The 23,031-nt window shown below is 49.2% G+C and overlaps 2 protein-coding genes across 2 annotated transcripts in view; one reads left to right on the top strand and one right to left on the bottom strand.

Moving 5' to 3' along the window:
* The window catches only part of LOC119248719 (zinc finger protein 717-like), a 27,501-nt gene extending 26,016 nt beyond the window's left edge, over nucleotides 1-1,485 (top strand). The window contains exon 9 of the mRNA XM_054697528.1: nucleotides 1,467-1,485. Coding sequence (XP_054553503.1) covers nucleotides 1,467-1,485 — 19 coding nt within the window. The remainder of the gene's footprint in view (nucleotides 1-1,466) is intronic.
* Nucleotides 1,486-7,791: 6,306 nt separating this feature from the next.
* LOC119249701 (zinc finger protein 154-like) lies at nucleotides 7,792-17,035 on the bottom strand. Its single transcript, XM_037517153.1, has 5 exons — nucleotides 16,938-17,035; nucleotides 14,665-14,723; nucleotides 11,792-11,918; nucleotides 11,472-11,567; nucleotides 7,792-9,623 (listed from the first exon to the last, which is right to left on the bottom strand). The coding sequence occupies exons 2-5, from the start codon at nucleotides 14,677-14,679 to the stop codon at nucleotides 7,969-7,971; spliced, it is 1,893 nt and encodes a 630-aa protein (XP_037373050.1). The 5' UTR covers nucleotides 14,680-14,723; nucleotides 16,938-17,035; the 3' UTR covers nucleotides 7,792-7,968.
* Nucleotides 17,036-23,031: the final 5,996 nt, after the last annotated feature.

Genomic DNA, 23,031 nt, shown 5'->3' with positions numbered 1-23,031 from the left:
GAGAGAGGATTCCCAAAGATAGAGTGGGGAGCGGAATAGGCAGACTGACTGAAATAGACTGCTGAGGCGAGCAGCGGGCGAGGCAGGAGAGGTCTGCCATGTCATGTAGGTTCCCTGGCTGGGGATCAAACTCATGCTGCAGTGGCTGTGGATCGCTTCATAGGTTGTGTCTTAACCCCTTGCGCCACCAGGGAGACCCAGCTTTCTGAAATTTCTGAAATTTCTAAACACTACCTCACTGGCTTCTGAGAACCTATAGAAGAATTTCTTATTGAACCTGTTTGTGCTACTCTTCCCTGTGCTGTACAGGATATAGATTCAGGAACATAGGCTGTGCCCTCTATGTTTAACAAAACCTTTTCCACAGCTACCTGAAAGGAACAGTTCAGGTACACTCCTCTTTTGGTAAAAATTCCAATGGATAATTCATGGCAGTTGAAGATTTTCTCTTTGCATGTGAAACATTTCAGTCTCCTTGTTACACGGAAATGAAACTCCAGATATGTTTCTCATCTTTCCTTTAAAAAGTATTTTCCACAAGAGAAGAGAAAACACTAACTTGAAACTCCACTCCCAAAGTCTGAGCCCTAAAACACTTGGCCATGTTGGTTTTGAACCCACAATGTCCCTTCCTTCTCTGGGTCACACCCACCCCTTCGGAATGTGATCAGTGCGCAAGGACATGCCCAGGTGCACAACTGCTAGTGCGGGTCACGTGGTTTGCCCTGAACCTTGTCATTTCTGCCCTTAGTAAACTCCAGGGGCAAAACTACTTCTACTTTTGATTTAACCATCTCCTAATGTCTATCTATGATCATGATGTCCACCCTGAACTCCAGAGGGAACATACACTTGCATTTTAGCCATCACATTAGAACACAATATTCTAAATTAATATACACACACACATACTGAAGTTCTATAAAAGTGTCATCTGAGCCCAATTTCTAAAAATAATAACACATTTCTATCTCCCTCAGCTTAGTTAAAATCTGTGACTGTTATTTCACTATAGAATATGTGTATATTGTACTTTTTTATTTGTCAAGAGTTATAAGCTGTAGAAAATAGGCTTGTTTTGATTAATATTGTTAAAACAAAAGCTACAAAATATGCCTGCTAACACCTCCTAGTAAACATGTTGAGAGAACAGAAGACTATATGAGTAAATGCCTGAAAGAAAATACTCCATGAAATACTCCACGAGGAGAGGAGGGAAACTAAGATGCCAGTAAAGTCACAGACCAAGATGAAGTGCCAATGTAGGACACAGGGACTGCATATTGGTGAAGTCTAAGAAGATTTATGGCTATTTATAAAAAGTGGAGAGTAGATGTGGGGGGGATGTTGGCACCCGGAGTAAGGAACGTGGTGAGACGTACACACTAACTCTCCAAGGGCTGACCCGGGAGGGCCAGGGGCAATAATGGTTCAGGTGGGCTCATTGGGGGGCTCTGCTCTCCCAGGCCTTCCTCACTAGAATGAGCTCACTGACCTGACAGGGTCTGATCTGGGGGTCCTTCCCCAGCCCATGGCTGCTCCTTGCTGCATTCTGATCATCAGCTCAGGCTTCATAACTCAACGACCTATTAATGAGAAATACATGCTTTATGTCATAGCCCTGGAAGAAACACCAGAGCTTTCACTTTTGTGTAATAAACTATTATTCAATTGAGAAGGGGACAGTCATATCTCGTTGATCTCAAATCTCAAATCTAAATAGTGTTTCATTACATTCATAGCTGTTCATGTGTCAGTGAAAAACCAATGATTTCACTAGGTTTTAATGGGGAGTTTTTCTCACCAGGGACACCAGGCTCCTGTAGGTCTCCAGCATCACGTCCCAGTAGAGGGTCCTCTGAGCGTCGTCCAGGTCCTGCCACTCCTCTCGGGTGAAGCTCACGGCCACAGCCTCAAAGGTCACCATCCCCTGTAACGGCACCATCTCCTCACTCAAGGTAGCATCCAAAGTCTGAACACTTAGAGGCCTGGGAATTCATTCTTTTCTACCTGTTTTCTCTTATATTAGACACATCACGCTCTGCACTGTACACGGGGAGACGGATCACCAGAAACACCCTACCTGTGTGTTAAGTCATTAGTCCACAAAAATAACGTTATACAGTTTGACTTACAAATGTGGAAATGAATTCACTCTTAAGAACAAGAGCATGAATAAAATTTTAGTTGTCAAGGGCCTGATAAATAAACCCAACAAATATCTGGAAAGATGTGTGCGAGGATTTATAGAAAACAGTGGTGGGTGATCTAGCAAGAACCCCAGCATATAGTGAACTGCATCTGCACCTCCTTGCGTTGCACAGCTGAGCTCCTCACAGGGTCACTGTGCTCCTGAGGATGAGGCTGCAGCAGAATTTAGATGCCATGACACACAAGACAGGTTCATTAAAATGCAACTGACAGGAACCCTATGTCCCTGTGTGGTTGCTATGTGGAGAGTGATTCTGGGTGGTGAGGAGAGACAAACACATTAAAGCTGTTCTTCCTTTAGAAATATGATCTAATTGTAATGATAAGCCACCTTAGTGATCACCGTGTCTCGAATTACTTATACATGAACAGTGTGCTCTGCTCCCCACTCTGGCTCTGGTGAATTCTCTCACCCTCCCGCGCTTCTGACTGTACCCAGTGCTTGTATAATAAATAAATAAATCTTAAAAAAAAATGAACAGTATGCATAAACGCAGCAGGCTCTCTCATCCTGCTAGGGACGATTCTTATGTCCACCCCAGAGGGAGCAATTCCTAAACCACAGCATACAAACAACAAAAGGAAACAGAGAGATGACACACTGTTACAGGCGAGAGAAAAGGATCCTTGGGGGAGGGAGTTATAAAGAATAAACATATTTCCTCTATGATAAAGGAGATACATTTGGTGGACCAGTAGTTTTTCAGTAAGTGCTTTTCAGTAGCTAGAGCCTAAAGATGCCCTCACAGCACACACCAGGTGCATGAAAATTACAGTCCTGTGGGAGCGAGTATATTCAGCTAAAACAGACATTTCTACCAGGAGGTAACACAAATGGCTGGTAAGTCATAAAAAGCAAATCTAAAGCACCAAAAGAGTCACACGAGAAAGGAACAGACCTGGCAGGCTGTGGGCATGGGAATGGAATGCCTGCATTACCAGGCAGCAGGAAGAAAAGTGAGGTGGGTCCTGAGGAGACCAAACCCAGAATTAAAATAGGACCTGACCATGGCCTGGCTCAGGAACTGAGGTGGGAACTGGAGGTGGAGTCCGTAGCTGAAGCCCAAGGCGCCCCAGGCGGCCAGGAAGCCAATGCATGAAGGAACACTAGCATTGGTGAGGGAACAGCATGAAGCTACAAGGGACACAAATCTTGACAAATGTTGCGAGTGGGCAGGACCCTGCCGACCCGGTGCCAGGAAGCAAGGCCACCACAGAGACAAGAGCAGAGCAAATGTTTCTAGACCAGGAGCTGTTTAGAGGAGGCAAGTTCACAGAGGCAGAAGGTCGCATGGAGTCGCCAGGGCCGTGTGACACAGGAATGTATCATCACAGGGTTGCCTCCCTGGGGCACAGGCTCCCTTACAGCTACCCCGATGCCAAGGGAAAGGAACACCCTCCAGACCCCACAGCCCCCTAAAGCTCGGCCCCTGGAAAAGGTCGCAAATGACTGCGGGGGGAGCTACCCGGTGCAGGGGGGCCCCGACTCTCGGCCGCATCAGTCCCTCCAGCAAACCCCACGAGTGAGGCTGCCTCCCATCAAGACGAGGCCACGACGGCGAGCGCCGTTTCCTCCTGGCGTCGGGGCTCTCGGCTGGCACCGCGCCCGGGTTGCGGATGCCAGAGCTGGGGTCACACGGGCTGGTCCCCGCCCAGGTGCCTCCCGCAGGGGGGGGGGCCCAGAGCCGCGACCTGCACCTCGCGGCCCACGGCGCCACGTCCTGCGGAGGCGGGCACCGACCGCGCAGCCAGCGCCGCCCGCGCCCCCGCGGCCCCCACAGCCTCACCACCTCCCTGACCCGCGCCGGAGCCGACCACACCCCTGCACGCAGGCCCCCCCCCCGACGCCCGCGGGGCCTTCTGCCCGCTCCCCAGCGGCGTCCCGAGCGCCGGAACCCGCCGCCCGACACCGCTACGCCCGCACTCAGGCGACCCAGCTTCCCCCCGACTCCCGCTCCAGTTCTCAGCGCCCCGGAACTGCTCCCTCCCAGCGCCCCACAAGCACCTCAGGGCGCCGACGATTCCGAGTCGGAGCCGCGGAGACGCGAGGCGGCGCCGGCTGATGGCGCAGCTGGAGGGGACGGGCCGCGCGTGCGCACAGGAACCCGGAAGACGCCGTCAGGCCTCGCTCGGGGCCGGCGCCGGGTCGCGGAAGGACGCTTTATTCCCGGTGCTGGTGGCCACCTCCAGGAATTTGAACACAAAACCTCCTGCCCGGCCAGACAGGCAGAGGCATGGTGGGAGGAAAAAAAAAATCTCTTCCCCGGGCAGCACGGAAGAGGTTTTTTTTAGCAAAGGAGTCAGGTTTCTCAGATGTGGGGGTCTGGGGGAGGATGAGGAGGACGCCCAGGGCTGATGTTCCCTTAGGGATCTCCTAGAGGGTAACTGGAAGTCCAGGCCCAGGAGCAGTTGCAGCCCAAGAGGCAGAAGCGGTAAGGAGTCCCTGCCTACAGGCCCAAGGAAAGGCAGCTGGGGAGTCTGTGCACACCCCCACCCCACCCTCTGTCTCTGGTCTCATCTCACCTTATTACCTCACACTTTTCCTGTCAACCTACTCAGCTCCAGGGACGAGCTGGGAATGTCCAGGTCACTGCCAAAGTCCACAGTCTGCCAGAGGCAAGGGGAGGTAGGAAAACCTGTGAGTTCTGGAATCAGAGAGGCTGGGGGGTAACGGAGTCCTCTCCTGGAAGGAGTTGGGGCTGGGATGGGGGGGTGGGGTAGGGGACAAGGAGGCTTCCTGAAGTGCTCACAGGACATTCTTCAGGAAAGTGTATTTCCACAGAGGGCACTGCCAAGGCCAAGGCAGCTGCCTGGTTTGGGAGTGGGCCAGGACTAGGCCCTGAGGGCTGGGTAGGGTGAGGTATGGACACTGGTGCCTCAGGACAGTGCCAGGCCCCTGAGTCGGGAAAGACCGAGCTGGCCACCGAGCAAGCCGCGGTCCTCCTCAAGGTAAGGAGAGGGCTCACAGGCCCTGGGGCTCATTCCATGGGTTTGGGTAATAAGGATATTTTAACACATGTGACACACATGAGTCAACCCTGTGGGGGTGCAGTGGTTGGAAGCAAGACCTGCAGCACCTGCAAGGGGATGTACTACCGTCTGCGGTGTGTACCTGGACTCAGCTCAGCAGCCGCTTCCCTAACCTCAGCTTCTCGTCTGCTCTTTTTTTTTTTTTATTTTATTTTATTTTTTTTTTTATTTTTTTTTTTTTAAAATTTTATTTATTTATTATTCATGCAAGCACTGGGTACAGTCAGAAGCACTGGAAGGTGAACGAATTCACCAGAGCCAGAGCGGGGAGCAGAGCAGACAGAAGGACCGAAGTACACTGCTGAGGGGAGCAGCGGGTGGCAGGAGAGGTCTGCGCACCATGTGGGACCCTCCTCCTGTGGCCGGGGAGCAGCCGGGGATTGAACTGGCGCTGCAGAGACCGCGGCAGCTTCGCAACCCAGCACTCAACCGCTGCGCCACCGGGGAGGCCCTTTTTTTTTTTTTTTTTTTTTTAAAGATTTATTTATTTATACAAGAACTGGGTACAGACAGAGGCACATGAGGATGAGAGAATTCACCAGAGATAGAGTGGGGAGCAGAACAGGCAGACAGAACAAAACACGCTGCTGAGGTGAGCAGCAGGGAGACAGGAGAAGTCTGCTGCGCCATGTGGATTTCTCCCTGGCCAGCCGGAAATCAAACCTGCGCTGCAGAGGCTGCGGACAGCTTCACAGCACGGCACTCAACCCGCTGCACCACCAGGGAGGCCCTGGTCTGCTCTTCTGACCCAACACACTGGTCTGGGACCCCAGGCAGAAGGCTGCAGGCCCAAGACCCGCTCCTGAGAGGCCCAGGGGTTCTAAGAACCCACGTTGTGATTTATCTCAGTTACTGCAGCCTAACCTCCAAGAAGCCACAGAAATTATAACAAGAACCAAGGTGCTGGATCGTCACCAGTCAATTCCACGTCCATAGTCCCCACTGACTAGTGGACAGAAAGGACTGGCACTAGAGGCCGTGTGCAGACTGTACTCTCATGGACCTAGCACGTAACTGAGCCCCTTGTTCCAGGAACACATCAGAAGCCCTCAGTGCTGGGAGTCCATCTCCTAGGATGATTGTGAGCCTCCAAGGCAAGTCAAACCCACTAAGATGCCAAGGGGGACGATGGGGGTCTAGTCTGTGCCCTGGGTGACAGTGCAGTGAATTCCATCCAGGGTGCCTTCTGCTGAAAGGCTCCCACACCCAGGTAGGATGGTGACACGGTGGGGTGGAGCGGACCCCCCAGACTCCCCGAGAGCAGTGTTCCATGGAAGAACACGACAGTGGGACACTGGCCAGGCGAAACCTCAGGCAGGACACATGGAGATTCTTGATGAGGAGTCACAGGCCTAAGCTCAGACAGACATAGACATCCTAGATTTTTTTTTTTTTTGTGGGACCCGCGCCGGTGGCCAGGGATCGAACTGGCACTGCAGAGGCTGCGGGCAGCCTCGCAACCCAGCGCTCAACCGCTGTGCCACGAGGGGAGGCCCAACATCCTAGATTTTTGAGACAACAGCTCAATATGGGATCTTCTGGGACTTATTGGAGGCTGGCGTGCGTGTGGAAGGACTGTGGACTCTGTGACCAGAGAGACGGCGTCATTCCGCATCTTCCAATCACACAGATACAGCCCGTCCCATGTATACTTTAATGTACCACTGCAAGATTTCCAGGAAGAGAAGGTTCTATTTCTCCACTGCTTAGGATGGCAAAATGTCCTCCTGGATGCAAAATAAGCCCACTAGAGAATGACTCAACGTAAGTAATTAAACATTTTTTTCTTTGAAATAGTTAACATTTCCTTCTGGAAATCTTCAGCCACATCAATCGGAATTCCAAAGTGATTTAAAAAGTTGGAAGTTGTGAACAGTGGGACACGTTAAAGACATTTCTAAGACTGGACTCTACATTCAGCATTCCCTCTCCTGCCTCTGCCAGAACAGGCATCCTGCCTTTGATTTGGTTTCTTCCTTAATTTTTTGATTTTAACAATTAAGTTGAATGTGAAAGATATTAATACACATTCTTTCCTCAGGGAATCTAATATACAAGATTGGCAACTGCTCATGGAAAATCACACATAGAGTAACCCACCTATAATTCACTCCCCTCAATGCACTGCCCGTGTAGTTCACACAGGGAAGGGCTCAGGAGAAGACATTTCTCACACATGTCTTTGTGTGGTGTGCACTGGGGGAGACTTGAGCTAATCAAAACCTACAAACAAGTCAAGGTTCCTATTTCACCCTGTGGATTTCAGGACACAACTGGGAATCATTTGCATTTCAGGAGAATAGGGCATAAAAAAACTGGAACAAAGATTGTTTGTGACCTTCCTTGAATGTGATGTTCAATATATGTGTTCACATGACCTGTAGTGAAATTACAGGACACCGTGCAAGATAAAGGGTTAGATCTACACAGCTGTAGTATATAAAAAATAGGGACTTCTATAATGTATTGTTAGTATCTCCCAAATAACGTTACACCCTGTGTAAGATCTCTGTTGTGCAGTAAGCAATGACTTCCACGAGAAATATTTTCCCTATTCTTTACTTTCATACAGCTAGTTTCTTTTTTAAAGAAAAAAGAAAGAGCATTACTCAAATACTCAACTTTTCTACCCTAGGCCACCACTGCTACCACAATGACAATTGCATACCAGTCGCTGGGGAATCATCCAGTTTCTATCCCGGGTGACCTCTGAAGGTCAGTGAGATATCACTTGTGCTTGAAAGATTTCCTACAATCCTTATTTTCATGGGGTTTCTCTCCTGTGTGAGTTCGCTGGTGTGCAGTGAGGTTTGACTTCTGGTAGAAAGATTTCTTACACTCTTCACATTCATAGGGTTTCACTCCTGTGTGAATTCTTCGATGTCGAGAGAGGTGTGACTTCTGGGAGAAAGACTTCGAGCATGTTTCACATGCATAGGGTTTTTCACCTGTGTGAGTTGCCTTATGTTGAGAGAGGTGTGTTTTCTGGGAGAAAGATTTTCTACATTCTTTACATTGGTAGGGTCTCTCTCCGGTGTGACTTCTCTGATGAAGAGAGAAATTTGATAGCCAGCAGAAAGATTTCCCACATTCTTTACATTCATAGGGTTTCTCTCCTGTATGAATTCTCTGATGATTGGTGAGAGAACACTTATTTCCAAAAGACTTCTTACATTGTTCACATTCATAGGGTTTTTCTCCTGTGTGAATTCTTTGCTGTTGAGATGTCTCTCCAGTGTGTATGCTGTGATGATTAGTCAGTGCTGATTTCTGGTAGAAAGATTTCCCACATTCCTTACATTTATAGGATTTTTCTCCTCTGTGAATTTCCTGATGCTTAATCAGACAAACCTTAGTTCTAAAAGATTCCCTACATTGTTCACATTCATAGGGTTTTTCTCCTGTGTGAATTCTTTGATGTCGAGAGAGGTGTGACTTCTGGGAGAAAGACTTCCTGCACGTTTCACATACATAGGGTTTCTCGCCTGTGTGAATTCTCTGATGTGTAGTGAGTGATGATTTCTTGGAGAAAGCTTTTCCACATTCCGTACATTCATAGGGTTTCTCTCCTGTGAGAGTTCTTTCATGTCTACTGAGTACTGATTTCTTACAGGTTTTCAAACACTCAGAAGATTTTGCCCCTATTTCTATGCTCTGATGTTTAGTGAGGACAGATATTTTGCAGGGACTTTTTCTACATATAGTATCTTCAAACTTTTTCTCTACCCCAGTCCTCTGATTCTGAGTAATGTGCAATTCCCTACTGAAAATATCCCCATTTTGATTAAATATACTGTGTTCACCGTCAACATCACGATCAGGAAGTAATTGTGTTGGTTTTTCAATGATTTCACACCCTTTGTCACATCGGTATTTGGACTCTCCAGTGTGAGTTGTCTCAGTGACAGTAAAAGCAAGGTTCTTAAAGGATTTCCTATATTCATTATTTTTATGGGGAGCTCCTCCCAAAACAGCTGTGTTACGTGCAAAGACTGCTGACCCCTTGTTCAAGGCTTTCTCTTGCCCACAGAGTTCAGGAGGCTGCTGAAATGTTTGAATCATCTGTTGACCATTAGGATGATCAGGACAGTGGGCCAGTTGCCCACAGAGGTGACAGTCCCCTGCTGTGTCTCCATCAGGCTCCTCACCAGGTTCACCAAGGGGAAATACAATCTCACACATACCATTGCTGTCCTCAGGCATCCTTCCTGAATAATTTCGATGATTTCTTTCCAAAGAATGGGTTGAGCTTAAACTCAATGGTTTTCTCCAGTTGATTCTTTCGCTTGTTGCTGTTTTGTGGCTGGTAAAAACAAAGTTACACCAATGTTTGCCCTGAATGTCCTGGGGAGTCACAAGGGGGTGCGGCCTCATCTGGGCTCCTACAATGAGAGGAAGATAAGCACGCCTTGAACAACACTGACGCATTTCTTGTGGTAGTTACTGCAGAAGTGAAGAACTTAATTCAGATAACAGAATTCCAACAGTTGAAGAGAAATCAATAATCACCATTGGCTTATGCTACACATTAAAGTTTTATGCTATACATGAAGGCACATTTACCCACAGGTATTATTAAAGTATATTATAATGTCAAGCAAGTGTACCCAAAAGACAAAAGCAAAAACAAAATTCTTCATACACTTGGTCAGTGGAGTCACCTCCTCTGTAACTGTAGATCTCTAGTAAGAGGTTTTCACCAACCAGTGGTTAACCCAGTTCTACTCCTCGGCATCCTTCCCATAGTTGTTTCCTGAGCTGGTTTCCCTGTGATCCAGCTGTTAGGGTGGCGAGATTTACCTGTACCAGCTACTTACTAGGGTTGTTGGAGGATCAAGTGTCTGCACTTAAGTAGGAATAAACCTCAGGGATACTTTTGCTGTATATTTGTTTGATGTTTGCTTCTCCCTAGGGATGGCCTAAATGTAGTGGGGTTTTCCCCAAAGACAGAAGCTTCTCCACAGTAGACAAAGACAGCTCTCTAGAATTTGTAAACCCTACCTCACTGGCTTCTCCGAACCTACTGTGATCAATTTTTCCTTTGTACATCCCTTTCCTGTGGTGTAAAGATGGACATTCTGCAACACAGGCTGGGAAAAACAACTTATTCCAGATCTCCGTTACAGCCAAAGTCCTGGTGCACTCACTCCACTTCTTGGAAAAAATATTCAAGTTGAGAATTCACAGCATTTGAAGATTTTCTCTTTGCATGTTAGACATGCATCAGTCTCCTAATTACACTGAAACCAAAGTCTAGACATGTTTCTCACCTAAGCTTTAAAAAGAGATTTCCACAAGAGAGAGTGAAAATACTAACTTGAAACTCCACTCCCAAAGTCTGAGCCCTAAAACACTTGGCCATGTGGGTTTTGGACCCACAATGTCCCTTCCTTTCCTGTGTCACACCCACCCCTTCGCAGGGTGATCAGTGTGCAAGGACACACCCAGGTGCACAACTGCTAGTGAGGGTCATGTGGTTTGCCCTGAACCTTGTCATTTCTGTCCTTAGTAACTCCAGGGGCAACTGCCTCTATATTTCTACTTTTGATTTAACCATCTCCTAACGTCCAACTATGGTCGTGATGTCTACCCTGCACTCCAGAGGGGACATACACTTGTCTACGAAATGTCACATTGAAAATTGCCATCTCTAAATAAAAGTCTTCAGTGTAAATGCTGAAGCTGTGTAAAAATGCCATCTGAGCCCATTCTGAAAATAATGTCCCATCATTATCTCTGTCAGCTTAGTTAAAAACTTTATGACTCTTATTTCACGAGTTAATATGTGTAATTCATATTTTTCTATTAGTCAAGAGTATTTCAGGTGCAGAAAATAGAATTTAAAGTGAATATTGTTGTTTGCCCAACAATTGCAAAATACTCCTGCCTCTAAAACCTCCCAGTGAAAATGCTGCAAGTATAAACAACTATGTGAGTAAATGCCTGAAAGAAAAACCCCCATGAAAAAGGAGAGAAGGGAAACTAAGGTGTCAGGAAAGGTCAGACCAAAATGAAGTGCCAACGTAGGACACGGGGACTGAATATTGGTGGTCTAAGAAGATTTATGGCTATTTATAAAAAGTGGAGAGTGGATGTGGGGGAGCGATTTTTGCACCCAGAGTAAGGAACGTGCATACTAACTCTCCAAGGGGCATACCTGGGAGGGCCAGGGACGATAAGGGCTCAGGCAGGCTCTCCCAGGTCTTCCTCCCTAGAATGAGCCCACTGACCTGACAGGGTCCGATCTGGGGGTCCTTCCCCAGTCCATGGCTCTGCTCCTTGCTGCATTCTGATCATCAGCTCAGGCTTCATAACACAATGCCCTGCTGATGAGAAATACATGCTTTATGTCACAGTCCTGGAAGAACTACCAGCGCTTTCACTTTTGTGTAATGAAGGGACAATTTAAGCATTTATTAGAGAAGGGGACACTCATATCTCATTGTTCTGAAATCTCAAATCTAAATTCTGTTTCATTACATTCACAGCTGTTCATGTGTCAGTGAAGAAAACTGATTTCATTAGACTGTTACTGGACACCTTCACTCACCCAGGAACACCAGGCTCCCGTAGGTCTCCAGCATCACGTCCCTGTAGAGGGTCCTCTGAGCGTCGTCCAGGTCCTGCCACTCCTCCCAGGTGATGTTCACAGTCACGTCCTCAAAGGTCACCATCCCCTGTAATGGCACCATCTCCTCACTCAAGGTAACATTGTTTTGTCTGAACACCTAGAGGCCTGGGAACTCATTCTTTTGTACCTGTTTTCTCTTATATTGGACACATCACGCTCTGCACTCTCCATGGGGAGACAGATCACCAGAAACCCCCTACCTGTGTGTTAAGTCATTAGTCCATAAAAATAATGTCACACGGTTTGACTTACAAATGTGGAAATGAACTTCACTCTAAGAACAAAAGCATGAATAAAATTTTGGTCGTCAAGGGGCCTGATAAATAAGCCCCAACAAATATCTGGAAAAATGAGTGTGAGGATTTATGGAAACAGTGGAGAGTGATCTAGTGAGAACCCCCAGCACTAGTGACCTGCATTTGCACCTCCCTGCGTTGCACAGCTGAGCTCACTTGGGGCCACTGTGCTCCTGAGGATTCTGCAGCAGAATTTAGATGCGATGACATACAAGATAGGTTCATGAACATGCAACTGACAAGAACGCTATGTAAGGAATGATTCTGGGCCATGAGGAGAGATAAACACATTAAAGCTGTTCTTCATTTGGAAATATGAACTAATTGTAACAATAATCCATCTTAGTGATCACCTCATTTCGAATTACTTATATGTGAACAGTATGCATGCACTCAGCCCGCTTTCTGAATCCTGCTATGGGAAATACATTTATGTCCGCCGTAGAGGTAGCAAGATCCATTTCCTAAGCCATAGGGTGTAAACAATGAAAGGAAATAAAAGAGGGAGCTACATGACTACATTTGGCCCAGCTCAGTGAACTCCCAGGATCTGAGGCCAGAGCTGGAGGAGGCCACCCAGTGCTTGAAGAAAAATGAGCATGTTGTGCCAGAACAAACTGAAGCTACAAGAGACACAAATCTTGACAAAAGTCATGAGGCGGCAGGACCCTGCAGCTGGTGCCAGGAAGCAAGGCCTCCACAGAGACAAGAGCAGATCGAGTGTTTCTAGACCAGGAGCTGTTTAGAGGAGACAAGTTCACAGAGGCAGAAGGTCACACAGAGTCACCAGGGATGTGTGACACAGGGAGGAATGTGTCATCACAGGGCAGCCTCCCTGGGGCACATGAGACATTTCGGGGAAGCAGGCGCTGGGGGCAGCCAGCACCAAGAATACCCTGAGGCAAGCTCTGCTCCCTGTGTCCCTCCCCAGTGCTTCTCCTCCTCATCCTGGGAGGGCTCCCAATGCTTCCTCCCCTGGTTTCCAGGCGTCCCCTCTGCCAGAGGCTCTGGATGGCTGGAGAGCGATGGAGCCTCAGCACTGAGCAACACTCCCTCAGCTCTGCCTGAGTGACGACTGGAAATGGAACAGAAGAGGTTGCGTTTGGTTGTGAGCACCACGTAGCCAGCAGAGAACGTCAGAGGCCTAACAAGGAAAGCGCAACATGTAGGAGAGGAGAGGAATCCTGAAGAGAGGTGGAGCCAGCAAAAATCCAGGGCACACCATAGGCCAGGGAAGGAGGAGGATGGGGTCTGTTGAGCCTCAGGTGCCCTCTGCACAGCTACAGAGAAGCAGGCAACAGGGAGGGGACCTGAGCTGGAAAGCTGGGAGGAAGCCAAAAGCAGGTGGAATATGTGACAGATCAGACCAGAACAGCAGAGTGTCAGCATGTCCAGACCAAACACTGGGCTGTACCAAGTCATGAGCAGAAGACACAGAAATCAGGGAAGCAGCTAAGATGTTGTCAGAGAACCTAAGAGAGAAAGTGACAGAGAAAAACTCCTAGGAGGTCATGGATAATAGTTAAAAAATGCCAGAAGATTCCAGGCAGGCAAAGCCTAGACAACAGTCTGTGGATGAAGATTACAGTATTAGTGAGCTTGATAAATGAATCTAGGCCTCCCTGGTGGGGCAGGGGTTAAGTGTCAGCACTATGAAGTGATCTCCAGCCAGGGAGCAGACCCACATGGCGCAGCAGACCTCTCCTGTCTCCCCACTGCTCCCCTCACTGTCTTTCAGTAGATCTTCCTGTTCTGCTCCCCACTCTACGTCTGATGAATCCTCAACCCCCACAACCTCTGGCTTGCACCACAGTTCTTGTATGCATAAATCTTTAAAAAAAAAAGAAATGAATCTAGATACATGGAGCAGTGAAAGAGAAAACAGCTGTAGAAACATCTGTCAAAAAGACAACACTGGACCATCTGCTGAGCAAGCTAAACACACAGAGGAGTAGAGTCTCCGGAGAGTCACTGCAGGCCCTGCAGTCACCTCGGTCCTCAGACATTGCCTGTGGCCTCAAGCAGGGCCTTCCAAGTGTCGTCTGCACCACACAGTTTAGCCCCCACAGACAAACTTCATCAGGTGTGCTTTCTGGGGCAAACCATAATCACTGCTACAGGCAGGAAGTGTTTTGTTCCACATGGGTAACAGGACATGGTCACCATCATCATCTCTGTAGCCTGCATACTCTGGTACATCTGTGCCCGCAAGTGTCCGTGTCCCAGGAAAATGCAGGCTGCTACGTTGTAAGGGTCCATTCTGATCAGGGAACCATGTGCTTCTCTCTTGGTCATGGTTTCAGGGCGACCAGACACAACATGCCCTAAGCCTGGGGGCCCTAAGGTTGGATGACCTGCCTGCATCCACTGGTCTCCTTCCTCCTGCGTATATTGATTTCATGAAGTGCACGTTTTCCTTTTTCTTTTGCTCATTTCAGCTTACGAGCCCTCGATAAAGCTCAATATGAAACGAGCTGAGAAAAATAAGTGACTCACCAGAGATTCATTCATTTTGTGATCTTCTTGGGAACACGTGGAGAACACTGGAAGCAGAGCTGGGAGAAAAGAATGGAGTCTTAAGCAGACTCGTGTTCCTGATAGTCTCCCACCAAAACGCTGTACACTCTTGCTGAGGCTAACACCAACACTTGAGGCTAACAATTTAAAATTTAAAGATATTTAGTATAACACACTATGTTTCTCGCTTCATTTTATAGAAAAATTGCATCATATGTGTATTTATCATCAGGTCTTTAAATCTTCGGCCAGGGAGCTGACCCACAGGGTGCAGCAGACCTCTCCTGTCTCCCTGCTGCTCCCCTCAGCAGTGTATTTCAGTAGATCTACCTGTTCTGCTCCCCACTCTGTCTCTGGTGAATCCTCTCACCCCCTGCACCTCTGGCCTGCACCCTGGCTCTTGTAAGCATAAATAAATAAATCTTAAAAAAAATTCCCATCTGATCTTCATCTATGGGCATTTGCAGTCTTCATCACTCAGACAATTATTGTTTTATTCTGATACTTGTTACTAGTGTGTTTCATCTTTAAAAAAATTCATGGGAAGGACCTGAATGGGAACACAAAATTATAGGTCTCCATAATTTGAAGATCATAAAATTGAACCAGATTTAAAAAAAAGATTTATTTCTCTGTAGAACTGGGGTACAGGCCAGGGGTACAGGGGGAGGGAAGTGAAAGGATTGACCAGAGACAGAGTGGGGAGCAGAACAGGTGGATCCACTGAGATACACTGCTGAGGGAAGCAGCTGGGAGACAGAAGAGGTCTGCTGCACCCTGTGGGTCAGCTCCCTGGCTGGGGATTGAACTCAGGCTGTAGCTGTGATAGCCTGGTAGTGCTGAGACTCAACCCTTAGGCCATCAGGGAGTCCCTGCGCCAGATTTTAAAATAAAAATTTTAAAAATACCGTTTCACTTGAACATAATTTTTCAAAATATACCCTGGTGAACAAGGATGGAATGTTTAGTTTTTCTACCTAATCCCTTGTAAACTAAAGTCACCAATGAAGCTGCGCCCCTCTCCAGGTCTCCACTGAGGGGCACAAGGAGAGTCAGGCTCAGCTGGCCTGGCCCTGGGAAGAAGCTGTTTCAGCAACAAGAAGTCGTTTCTGAGCAAATCATCAACTGCCAAAGGACAGACTTTCCAGGTTTGTGGCACTGCTAAAGCTTCCAGATCCCAGAGGATAAGCTCTAAATACAGGGGCTCAATTCTAACTACACACCTGTTTCCCTCAATAAATACACAACATCAAATTAACCAGGTGCTTTCCTGAACTTTCTCTGCAAAAATCTTTGAAACAAACAAGTAATTGTTGACTGAATATTCATTGTGAGGCCACCTTTTGAACATTCACTTAGAGGATACTGCCTAACACCCCATTTCCAGGGCTGTCCCTCATGCTTAAACATGGCCTTAAACTAAAGTTACTGCCCAGTGTTCCTGTATCTCTTCAAATTTGGATGTTACAACCTCTGACACCCCAGTGCATGGGACTCTTAATCGTGTATATAAATATACGCCTCTCTCAATGCTCTCCAGGGACAGATCTCAATAAGAAGTGGGAATTATGGAAGGTAAAATTTTAAAAAGAAAGTCATGGGCCTCTCTGGTGGCTTAAGGGTTGAATCTCAGTGCTCTTACTGCTACGGTCTGAGTTCGATCCCCGGCCAGGGAGCTGACCCACATGGTGCAGCAGACCTCTCCTGTCTCTTTATTATTATTATTATTATTTAAATATTGATTTATGCATACAAGAACTGGGGTGCAGGCCAAAGGTGCTGGGGGGCGGTGAGAGGATTCACTAGAGAAGAGTTGGGAGCAGAACAGGCAGATCCACTGAAATACACTGCTGAGGGGAGCAGCGAGGAGACAGGATAGGTCTGCTGGGCCATGTGGGTAGCTCTCTGGGCTGTTAGGGATCGAACTTGTGCTGCAGAGGCTGCGGACAGCTTCACAGTGCTGTGCTTAACCCTTGTGCCACCAGAGAGGCCCTGCACCCCAGTTCCTGCATGCATAAATAAATAAAAATCTTTAAAAAAAAGAAGCCTCCTTTCTGGGCCCTTCTGCTGTATCTCTGAAGGGCTGGTCGTAGGTCAGGGCACTGGGTGCAGGATACTGGAACCCTCCCCGAGGCACCGCCCTTCAGGTTCCCTAATAGCTACACTGATGCTACAGGAGAGGGAAGGACCTCCATCCAGAGCCCAGTATCACCCGAAACCAGGTCTTGTATAAACTTCTGTAAAATTGTTACCAGCACCCAGCAGCCTCAGAGGTGGCAGCCTGCACTGCTCATGTGTCAGTTGTGGCAGTTGCTCCTCAGCACCCAGCAACCACCCTTTACTTCCAGGATCATGGATTGGACCAATCAGGTACGAGCTATGAGCTGATTGGTGCTAAATGGTCCAATCAGCCACAGGATTGGAAAAGGGTCCAATCAGACTTGTGAGCGTGGCACCTTGAAAGAGGATATAAGCCAGGGTTGAGGCGCCCAAGACAGTCTGTTCCCAGGAAAGGGGAAGACTGTTCCTGGCATTTGGAGAAAGAAGAAGGACCAGAAGCTGAAAGAAGAAGCATCCAGCAGCAGACTCCCAAGGAGGAAGGCAGAGAAGCCCACCCTTTGTGAGAGGCTGAGCCCCGGTCCTGTGTCTAACACCGCCTGGAAGGAGCACCAAAGGACCTGGGCCTGGTGTCTCAGAGTTATTAACACTTGGTGTCTGCGACACCGCCTCAGGGGAGCCGCTCGTGACCATCACAACTGGCCAGCGCTGCCCGGCACTCCTGGAGACAGTACAAACTCTGCTTGTACTTCTGGTGGGCACTATCTGGGTGAGGTAGCCACCACTTGTGGCTACAGTCAGCAATTTGTTGACCTTGTTTGTAAAATAAACCCCATGGGTGGTGTTCCCTGAGCCCAAGGGCTCTTGCAGTTGAGCATGGGTGAGAACCCACAGTGCCCCGTACTCTGTCGGGCACTGTCCTGTGATCGGCTGTGGCCCATAGAGCCCTGCTGTGTGGCACTGTATTGCTATAGCCATCGGTTCTGATTTTTGGCCTTTTGGGGGTCTCTTCTCTTAGCGCCTGGGCAGGTGGGTGGCCGTTCTGGCCTACCCTGGAATCCCATCCTCCTGCCCCTACCACCCCTGTTTCAAAATCACAGCCGCTGCATGGGGAGCTGCAGAGCACAGGGGGGCCCTGACTCTCGGCCGCATCAGTCCCTCCAGCAAACCCCATGAGTGAGGCTGCCTCCCAGGACGACAAGGCCACGACTGCAAGCGCCGTTTTCTCCTGGCATCGGGGCTCTTGGCCGGCACCATGCCCGGATTGCAGAAGCCAGAGCTGGGGTCACACGGGCTCACTCCCGAGTGGGCAGCCTTTGAGGATGTTTTTGTTTACTGTTTGTGAGGCTGGGAAGTTCTGAGTCCTGAGGTGTGGGTGGGTCCCCCCAGGAATTTGACTCTGATGAGAAGAGAGCTTGGAAAAGGAAAGTAAAACTTGTTTGGAAAGGAGGCCCGTGGGCTCCTTCCCTCCCCGCTGCAGCGGGGAGCTAAAGGCGTGCAGGGGCGAGTGGACAGACGTCCTCTAGGCCCGGTCTAAGTCAGACCTGACCACACAGCTCTCTGCCCTTGAAGGATCGAGGGCGGCCCGCGGAGATGGCCAACCTGCGCTCCCGAGTCCCTCCAGGGAGAGCCCAGCTCCCGTAGGGAGGAATGGAGAGATGTGTTGGGCACGGCGGCCTGGGGCCAGGCTGGCAGGAATGACCCTCGGGGGCAAGCTGAGTTGGCACCGAGAGCCATGGGAACAAGGTGGCGAGCTGCGTTGTGGATCAGAAGAAGCTTGTTTGGGAGCAACCCCCTCATGGCCCTCTCTGGAGGGAAGGGGATGGGGAGCCTGGGGCTGGGGACCCGACCTGGACTTTGGGACTAGAAGCTGCTGCCAGCTCAGGCTGGCGGGGCACTGGGCGCGGGGCTGCATTAATTCTCAGAACCTCCTGCGACTGCCCGGGGCTGGCTGTTGTGATGGCAGTAGTCACCCCGTCTCCTAAAAGGCCCGAGACTGAGCTGCTCTTACATTCTCCCACTTTCCCAGCAGGCCCATGGGACAGGGAGTAGTGTCACCCACATTTCCACCCCTTGGTGATGGGACCCTTGTTTTCTGGCTGTGGAGACAGTAGCAGGTCCTGACCACAACTCAGCCCAGCCTCCCGGAGAAACTGCCCCAGCCCTTTGGGCATGGCCACCTGCTGGCCTGGTGACTCAGTGGGCAGAGGTGGCCCCCATCCTGTCAAGGAGGCTGCTAGGGAGGCTGGGACCTGACAAGACCTGGGACCGCCACCAGCATGGGCCCAGGGCCGCCCTGCTGCTGCTGTTCGGGGGTTCCCTGATGAGAAGCTGTGCTGTGTGCAGGGGTGATGGTGCGGAATGCATCCTGTAAGTGCATAGGGGCAGATTGGCAGAAGTGCTGTGTGCAGGGAAGGCCTGTCCCAGCCAGACGCACCCCGTCCTTGTCCCCTTGGAGTCACTGTCAGTACTGCCATTGACCCAGGCACCCATTTCACTCTTCAGGGTACAAAACATGAGTGACCCCTCACCGCAAACCCTGGGGAGCTGGAAAGCCTTAGATTTGGGGAGCATCACTTCACTAACTGCCCCAGCTGGGCCTGGCACTTGGTTGCTTGTGACACTACCATGCAGACAACTGTCATAAGGCCTCAAACCTAAAAGAGGGTCCCTTGCCCTCCAGGAAATGAATTTCCCGGAGTACAAGGTGTAGTTGAGCCAGGCAAGGTTTTCTTAGAGACTCATGCATGAGAGGGCCAGTTTGGGGAAGGAAAATATAACCTGTGTCTCCCAAGGGAGCTAGGAGGAGACATTTAAAGGGGAAGTTCACGAGGTGGGGGAGAAGGGCAGTGCCAGCCTGTCCTGGCCTATGCCAGGCGGGCTCAGGTAAGTCACATTCCAGCTGCACCTGTGGGCTGCCTTCTCCCTACAGGAGACTGAGATGATCCTTAGTCAGGGTCTAACACTGCCTTTCAGGGTGCTCCGTGGTCATGCAGTGGGGGTATTTGCTTGGACACAGCTTCCCATCCATGATTCAGTCCACATGTTCAAATGGGACTGGGGCAACGCAACTCAACCTGCAGGTTCAAAATCTCTTGCCTTTGCTGGTTGTGCACCCACACAATCCCCTAAGAGAGAACCGCAAGTCAAGTGCCAGGCCCAATAGGTCCTTCAAATTCCATTGGAAATTAGTCCCTTAAAAGTGCCACAGAGCCACAAAAGCAAGTCTCATTGGAAGTGGCTCTTTGGTCTCATTCTCCCCCTTTTTTTTGTCCCAGGGGCCCGTCAGAGGCTAGAACAAACCTATCTGTTGCTTCAAACAGGTAGAAGCAACATGCAGCTCTACCTGGGGACACAATGCTGATGGCTGTTTGGCCCCTTCCCGGAAGCACAGCGTGTGCTGGGAGCAAGGGGGGAACTCCCTGAACTAACAAGCCAGGGGAGAGAAGAATCAAGAGGCAGCTGAGGGGAAGCCTGTCACCAAGGACCTGGGTGTGGGATGGGTGAGAGCAGGAACAGTTAATGGAGCAGCTGGCTCAGCTGAGGCTGGAGGCCTCAGAACGACCTTTTGGACCATCACTGAGGGGCTACTTCCCCAATCAGGAGGCAGCGCTTTGGGGGACCGAGAGTCTGGTTTGGAGTCCAGAGCTGATGGCCCCTCAGGCCGCTGGCAGAGAGAGGCAGGGAGGCACAGGCACTCCTGAAGCAGCGCAGCACAAGAGGCAGAGGTGGGCACGGGGCCCCTCTCCCAACGCCCAGGGGAAGTCGGCTGAGGAGTCTGCACAACCCTCTACCCCCTTCCCCAGCCTGCCTCCTGGTCCCTTCTCCCCTCCCCTCTCCCTTTCCCACTCGTGTCAGCTCCAAGAAAGATCTGGAAGTGCTCAGGATCCTGCTCACGCCCACAGGCAGCTGGAGGGGGGCTGGCCTGAGATGGGGTGCAGCCATGGCCACAGTGCCTCCTGCCTCGGGGAGTCCACACAGGACTCCCCATAACAGCTTCCCCACCCCGAGTGTCTGGTCTGCTCATTTCAATGAGTGACACACTGTTCTGGGCCTCCTGTAAGGGATGCAGGCCTGACACCCTCCCTCCAGCCCAGGGGTTCTGAAAACACACCTCGTGGTTAACTCCTTATTCAATCCTGGCATTACAGAACTCCAGAACTTCCAACGAGGACCAAGGTGTTGGGTCCTCACCAGTCCCCTTCCAGTGTGACAACCAAAGATGAGGGCACTATAGTTTGGTCCAATTTGAGGGCCAGTGTATAGACCAATGCAAGAGCCACATCACAGTTGGGGAGCAGAACAGGGCACGAACACTCGTGTGTAAGAGCCCTCTCTGACCCCCTCGGTGGCAAAAACCTTGAGAGAGTTGACAACACTCAGCTTTTGCCCGCTGGTCAACCATCAAGCCAGCACAGGATCTGTACACAGGCCATAGAGATGAGGCCCTGTTTTTGTTTTTAAAGATTTTACTTTTATTTACTTACGCATACAAGAGCTGGGGTATAGGCCAGAGGTGTATGTGTGGGGGGTGAGAGGATTCCCCAGAGACAGAGTGGGGAACAGAACAGGCAGATCTACTGAAATGCACTGCTGAGGGGAGCAGCAGGGAGACAGGTCTGCTGTGCTGTGTGTGAGGCTCCCTGGCCGGGATGGAACTCGTGCTGCAGCGGCTGGAGATAAAGCTTGACAGCGCTGAGACTTACCTCTGCGCCACCAGGGAGGCCCAACGCCCTAGATTTTGAGACAATAGCTTTCAGAGACTTTGGGATTTGACTGGCATGGGAGAGTCATGTGAACTGGGTGATCAGAGTAGTCTCATTCTCACCCCAAAGATGGCAAACTAGCATGTTCCCTCCCACACACTTTGCAGTGTGCTACCCAAACATTTCCCTCAGAAAGTAGTCTATTTTTCCATGCCCGAGAAATTTCTATAATTCTGAACAAGAGAAAAAGGCAAAATTTTATGTGATTGGTTGCACAATGTCCTCTGGTGACAAAATAGCCCGTGTGGGGAACCACTGTGCTATAGTGAAGTAATCTTTAAATTATTTCTTCAGACCACTCAACAATTCTCTTTGAAAACTCTGACATTAAAGATCATTAGAAAGGTGGAAGATTTGTTGAGCAATTAGACACCTTAGTGGTTATTTTCAAGCTTTTACTTTTCAGTTTGCAAAGGCATGCGATGTGTGTTACATTGTTCCCTGTGTTAATTTTTCCATTATCTAACTTGAAAAAAAAGTGACACATGTTCTTTTCTGTGGGCATTTTCTACAACAGGCTCAGGAACTTCTCATAGAAGCATGTCACACTTTCATAAACTGCCCACAGTGCACTGCTTGGGTTGTAAACAGATCACACAAATACACACAGGCTCTTAAGGGAGCACATGTGTATCTGCACTAAGGCAAAGAACACATGGAGACTTTTGGATAAAGTGCAGAAGTTGCTCTCTGGTCAACCTGTACCGTCTTAAATACACTGCCCTCTTCACCTTATGGATTCTGAGGAAAGTCCAAGGGGTCCTTTAGCTTCAGGACCTCTCTCATGGGTGGGGAGAGCAGACTCCAAGAAAGCTTTCCTATATTCTTCACATTCTTAGGGTTCCCGTTCTGAGTGAGCGCTCTGAAGTGCAGTGATTTCCTTGCAGTTATCAAGTTCTACATTCATCTCATTCACACCCTCCTACCCACTGTGAACTTGCCGATCTGAGTGAGATTTGGTTTGTGGTTGAAAGGTTGTCCATATTCCTCCTATTCATAGGGTTTCTAACCTGTGTGAATGTTGTGATGCTGAATCAGACTTGATTTCTGGTAAAGTCTTACTATTGTCTCTACATTCATAGGGGTTTCTCTCTTGTGTGAATTCTGTGATGTTTAGTAAAGTCCGATTTCCGGGTGAAAGATTTTCTACATTCCTTACATTCAAAGGGTTGGTCTCCTATATGGGTTGTATGGTGTTTAATAACTTCTGATTTCTGCTTGAAAGCTTTACCACATTCTTTACATTTATAGGGTCTTTCTCCAGTGTGAATTCTCCGATGTGCTGTAAGGTTTGACTGCCAATAGAAAGATTTTTCACAATCTTTACATTCAAATGATCTCTCTCCTGTGTGACCTCTCTGATGTGTTCTGAGGTTTGACTTCCGGTAGAACGTTTTCTTACACTCTTTACATTCATAGGGTCTCTCTCCTGTGTGAATTCTCTGATGTAGAGTGAGGCTTGATTTCCAGGTGAAAGATTTCCTACATTCTTGACATTCAAATGGTTTCTCACCTGTGTGCA

The sequence above is a fragment of the Talpa occidentalis genome, unplaced genomic scaffold (assembly GCF_014898055.3).
Source record: "Talpa occidentalis isolate TD23 unplaced genomic scaffold, MPIMG_talOcc4v2.1 talOcc4.17, whole genome shotgun sequence".
Taxonomy (NCBI): domain Eukaryota; kingdom Metazoa; phylum Chordata; class Mammalia; order Eulipotyphla; family Talpidae; genus Talpa; species Talpa occidentalis.
Note: the sequence above shows the minus strand (reverse complement) of the source record. Positions and strands in the feature narration are given on the sequence as shown.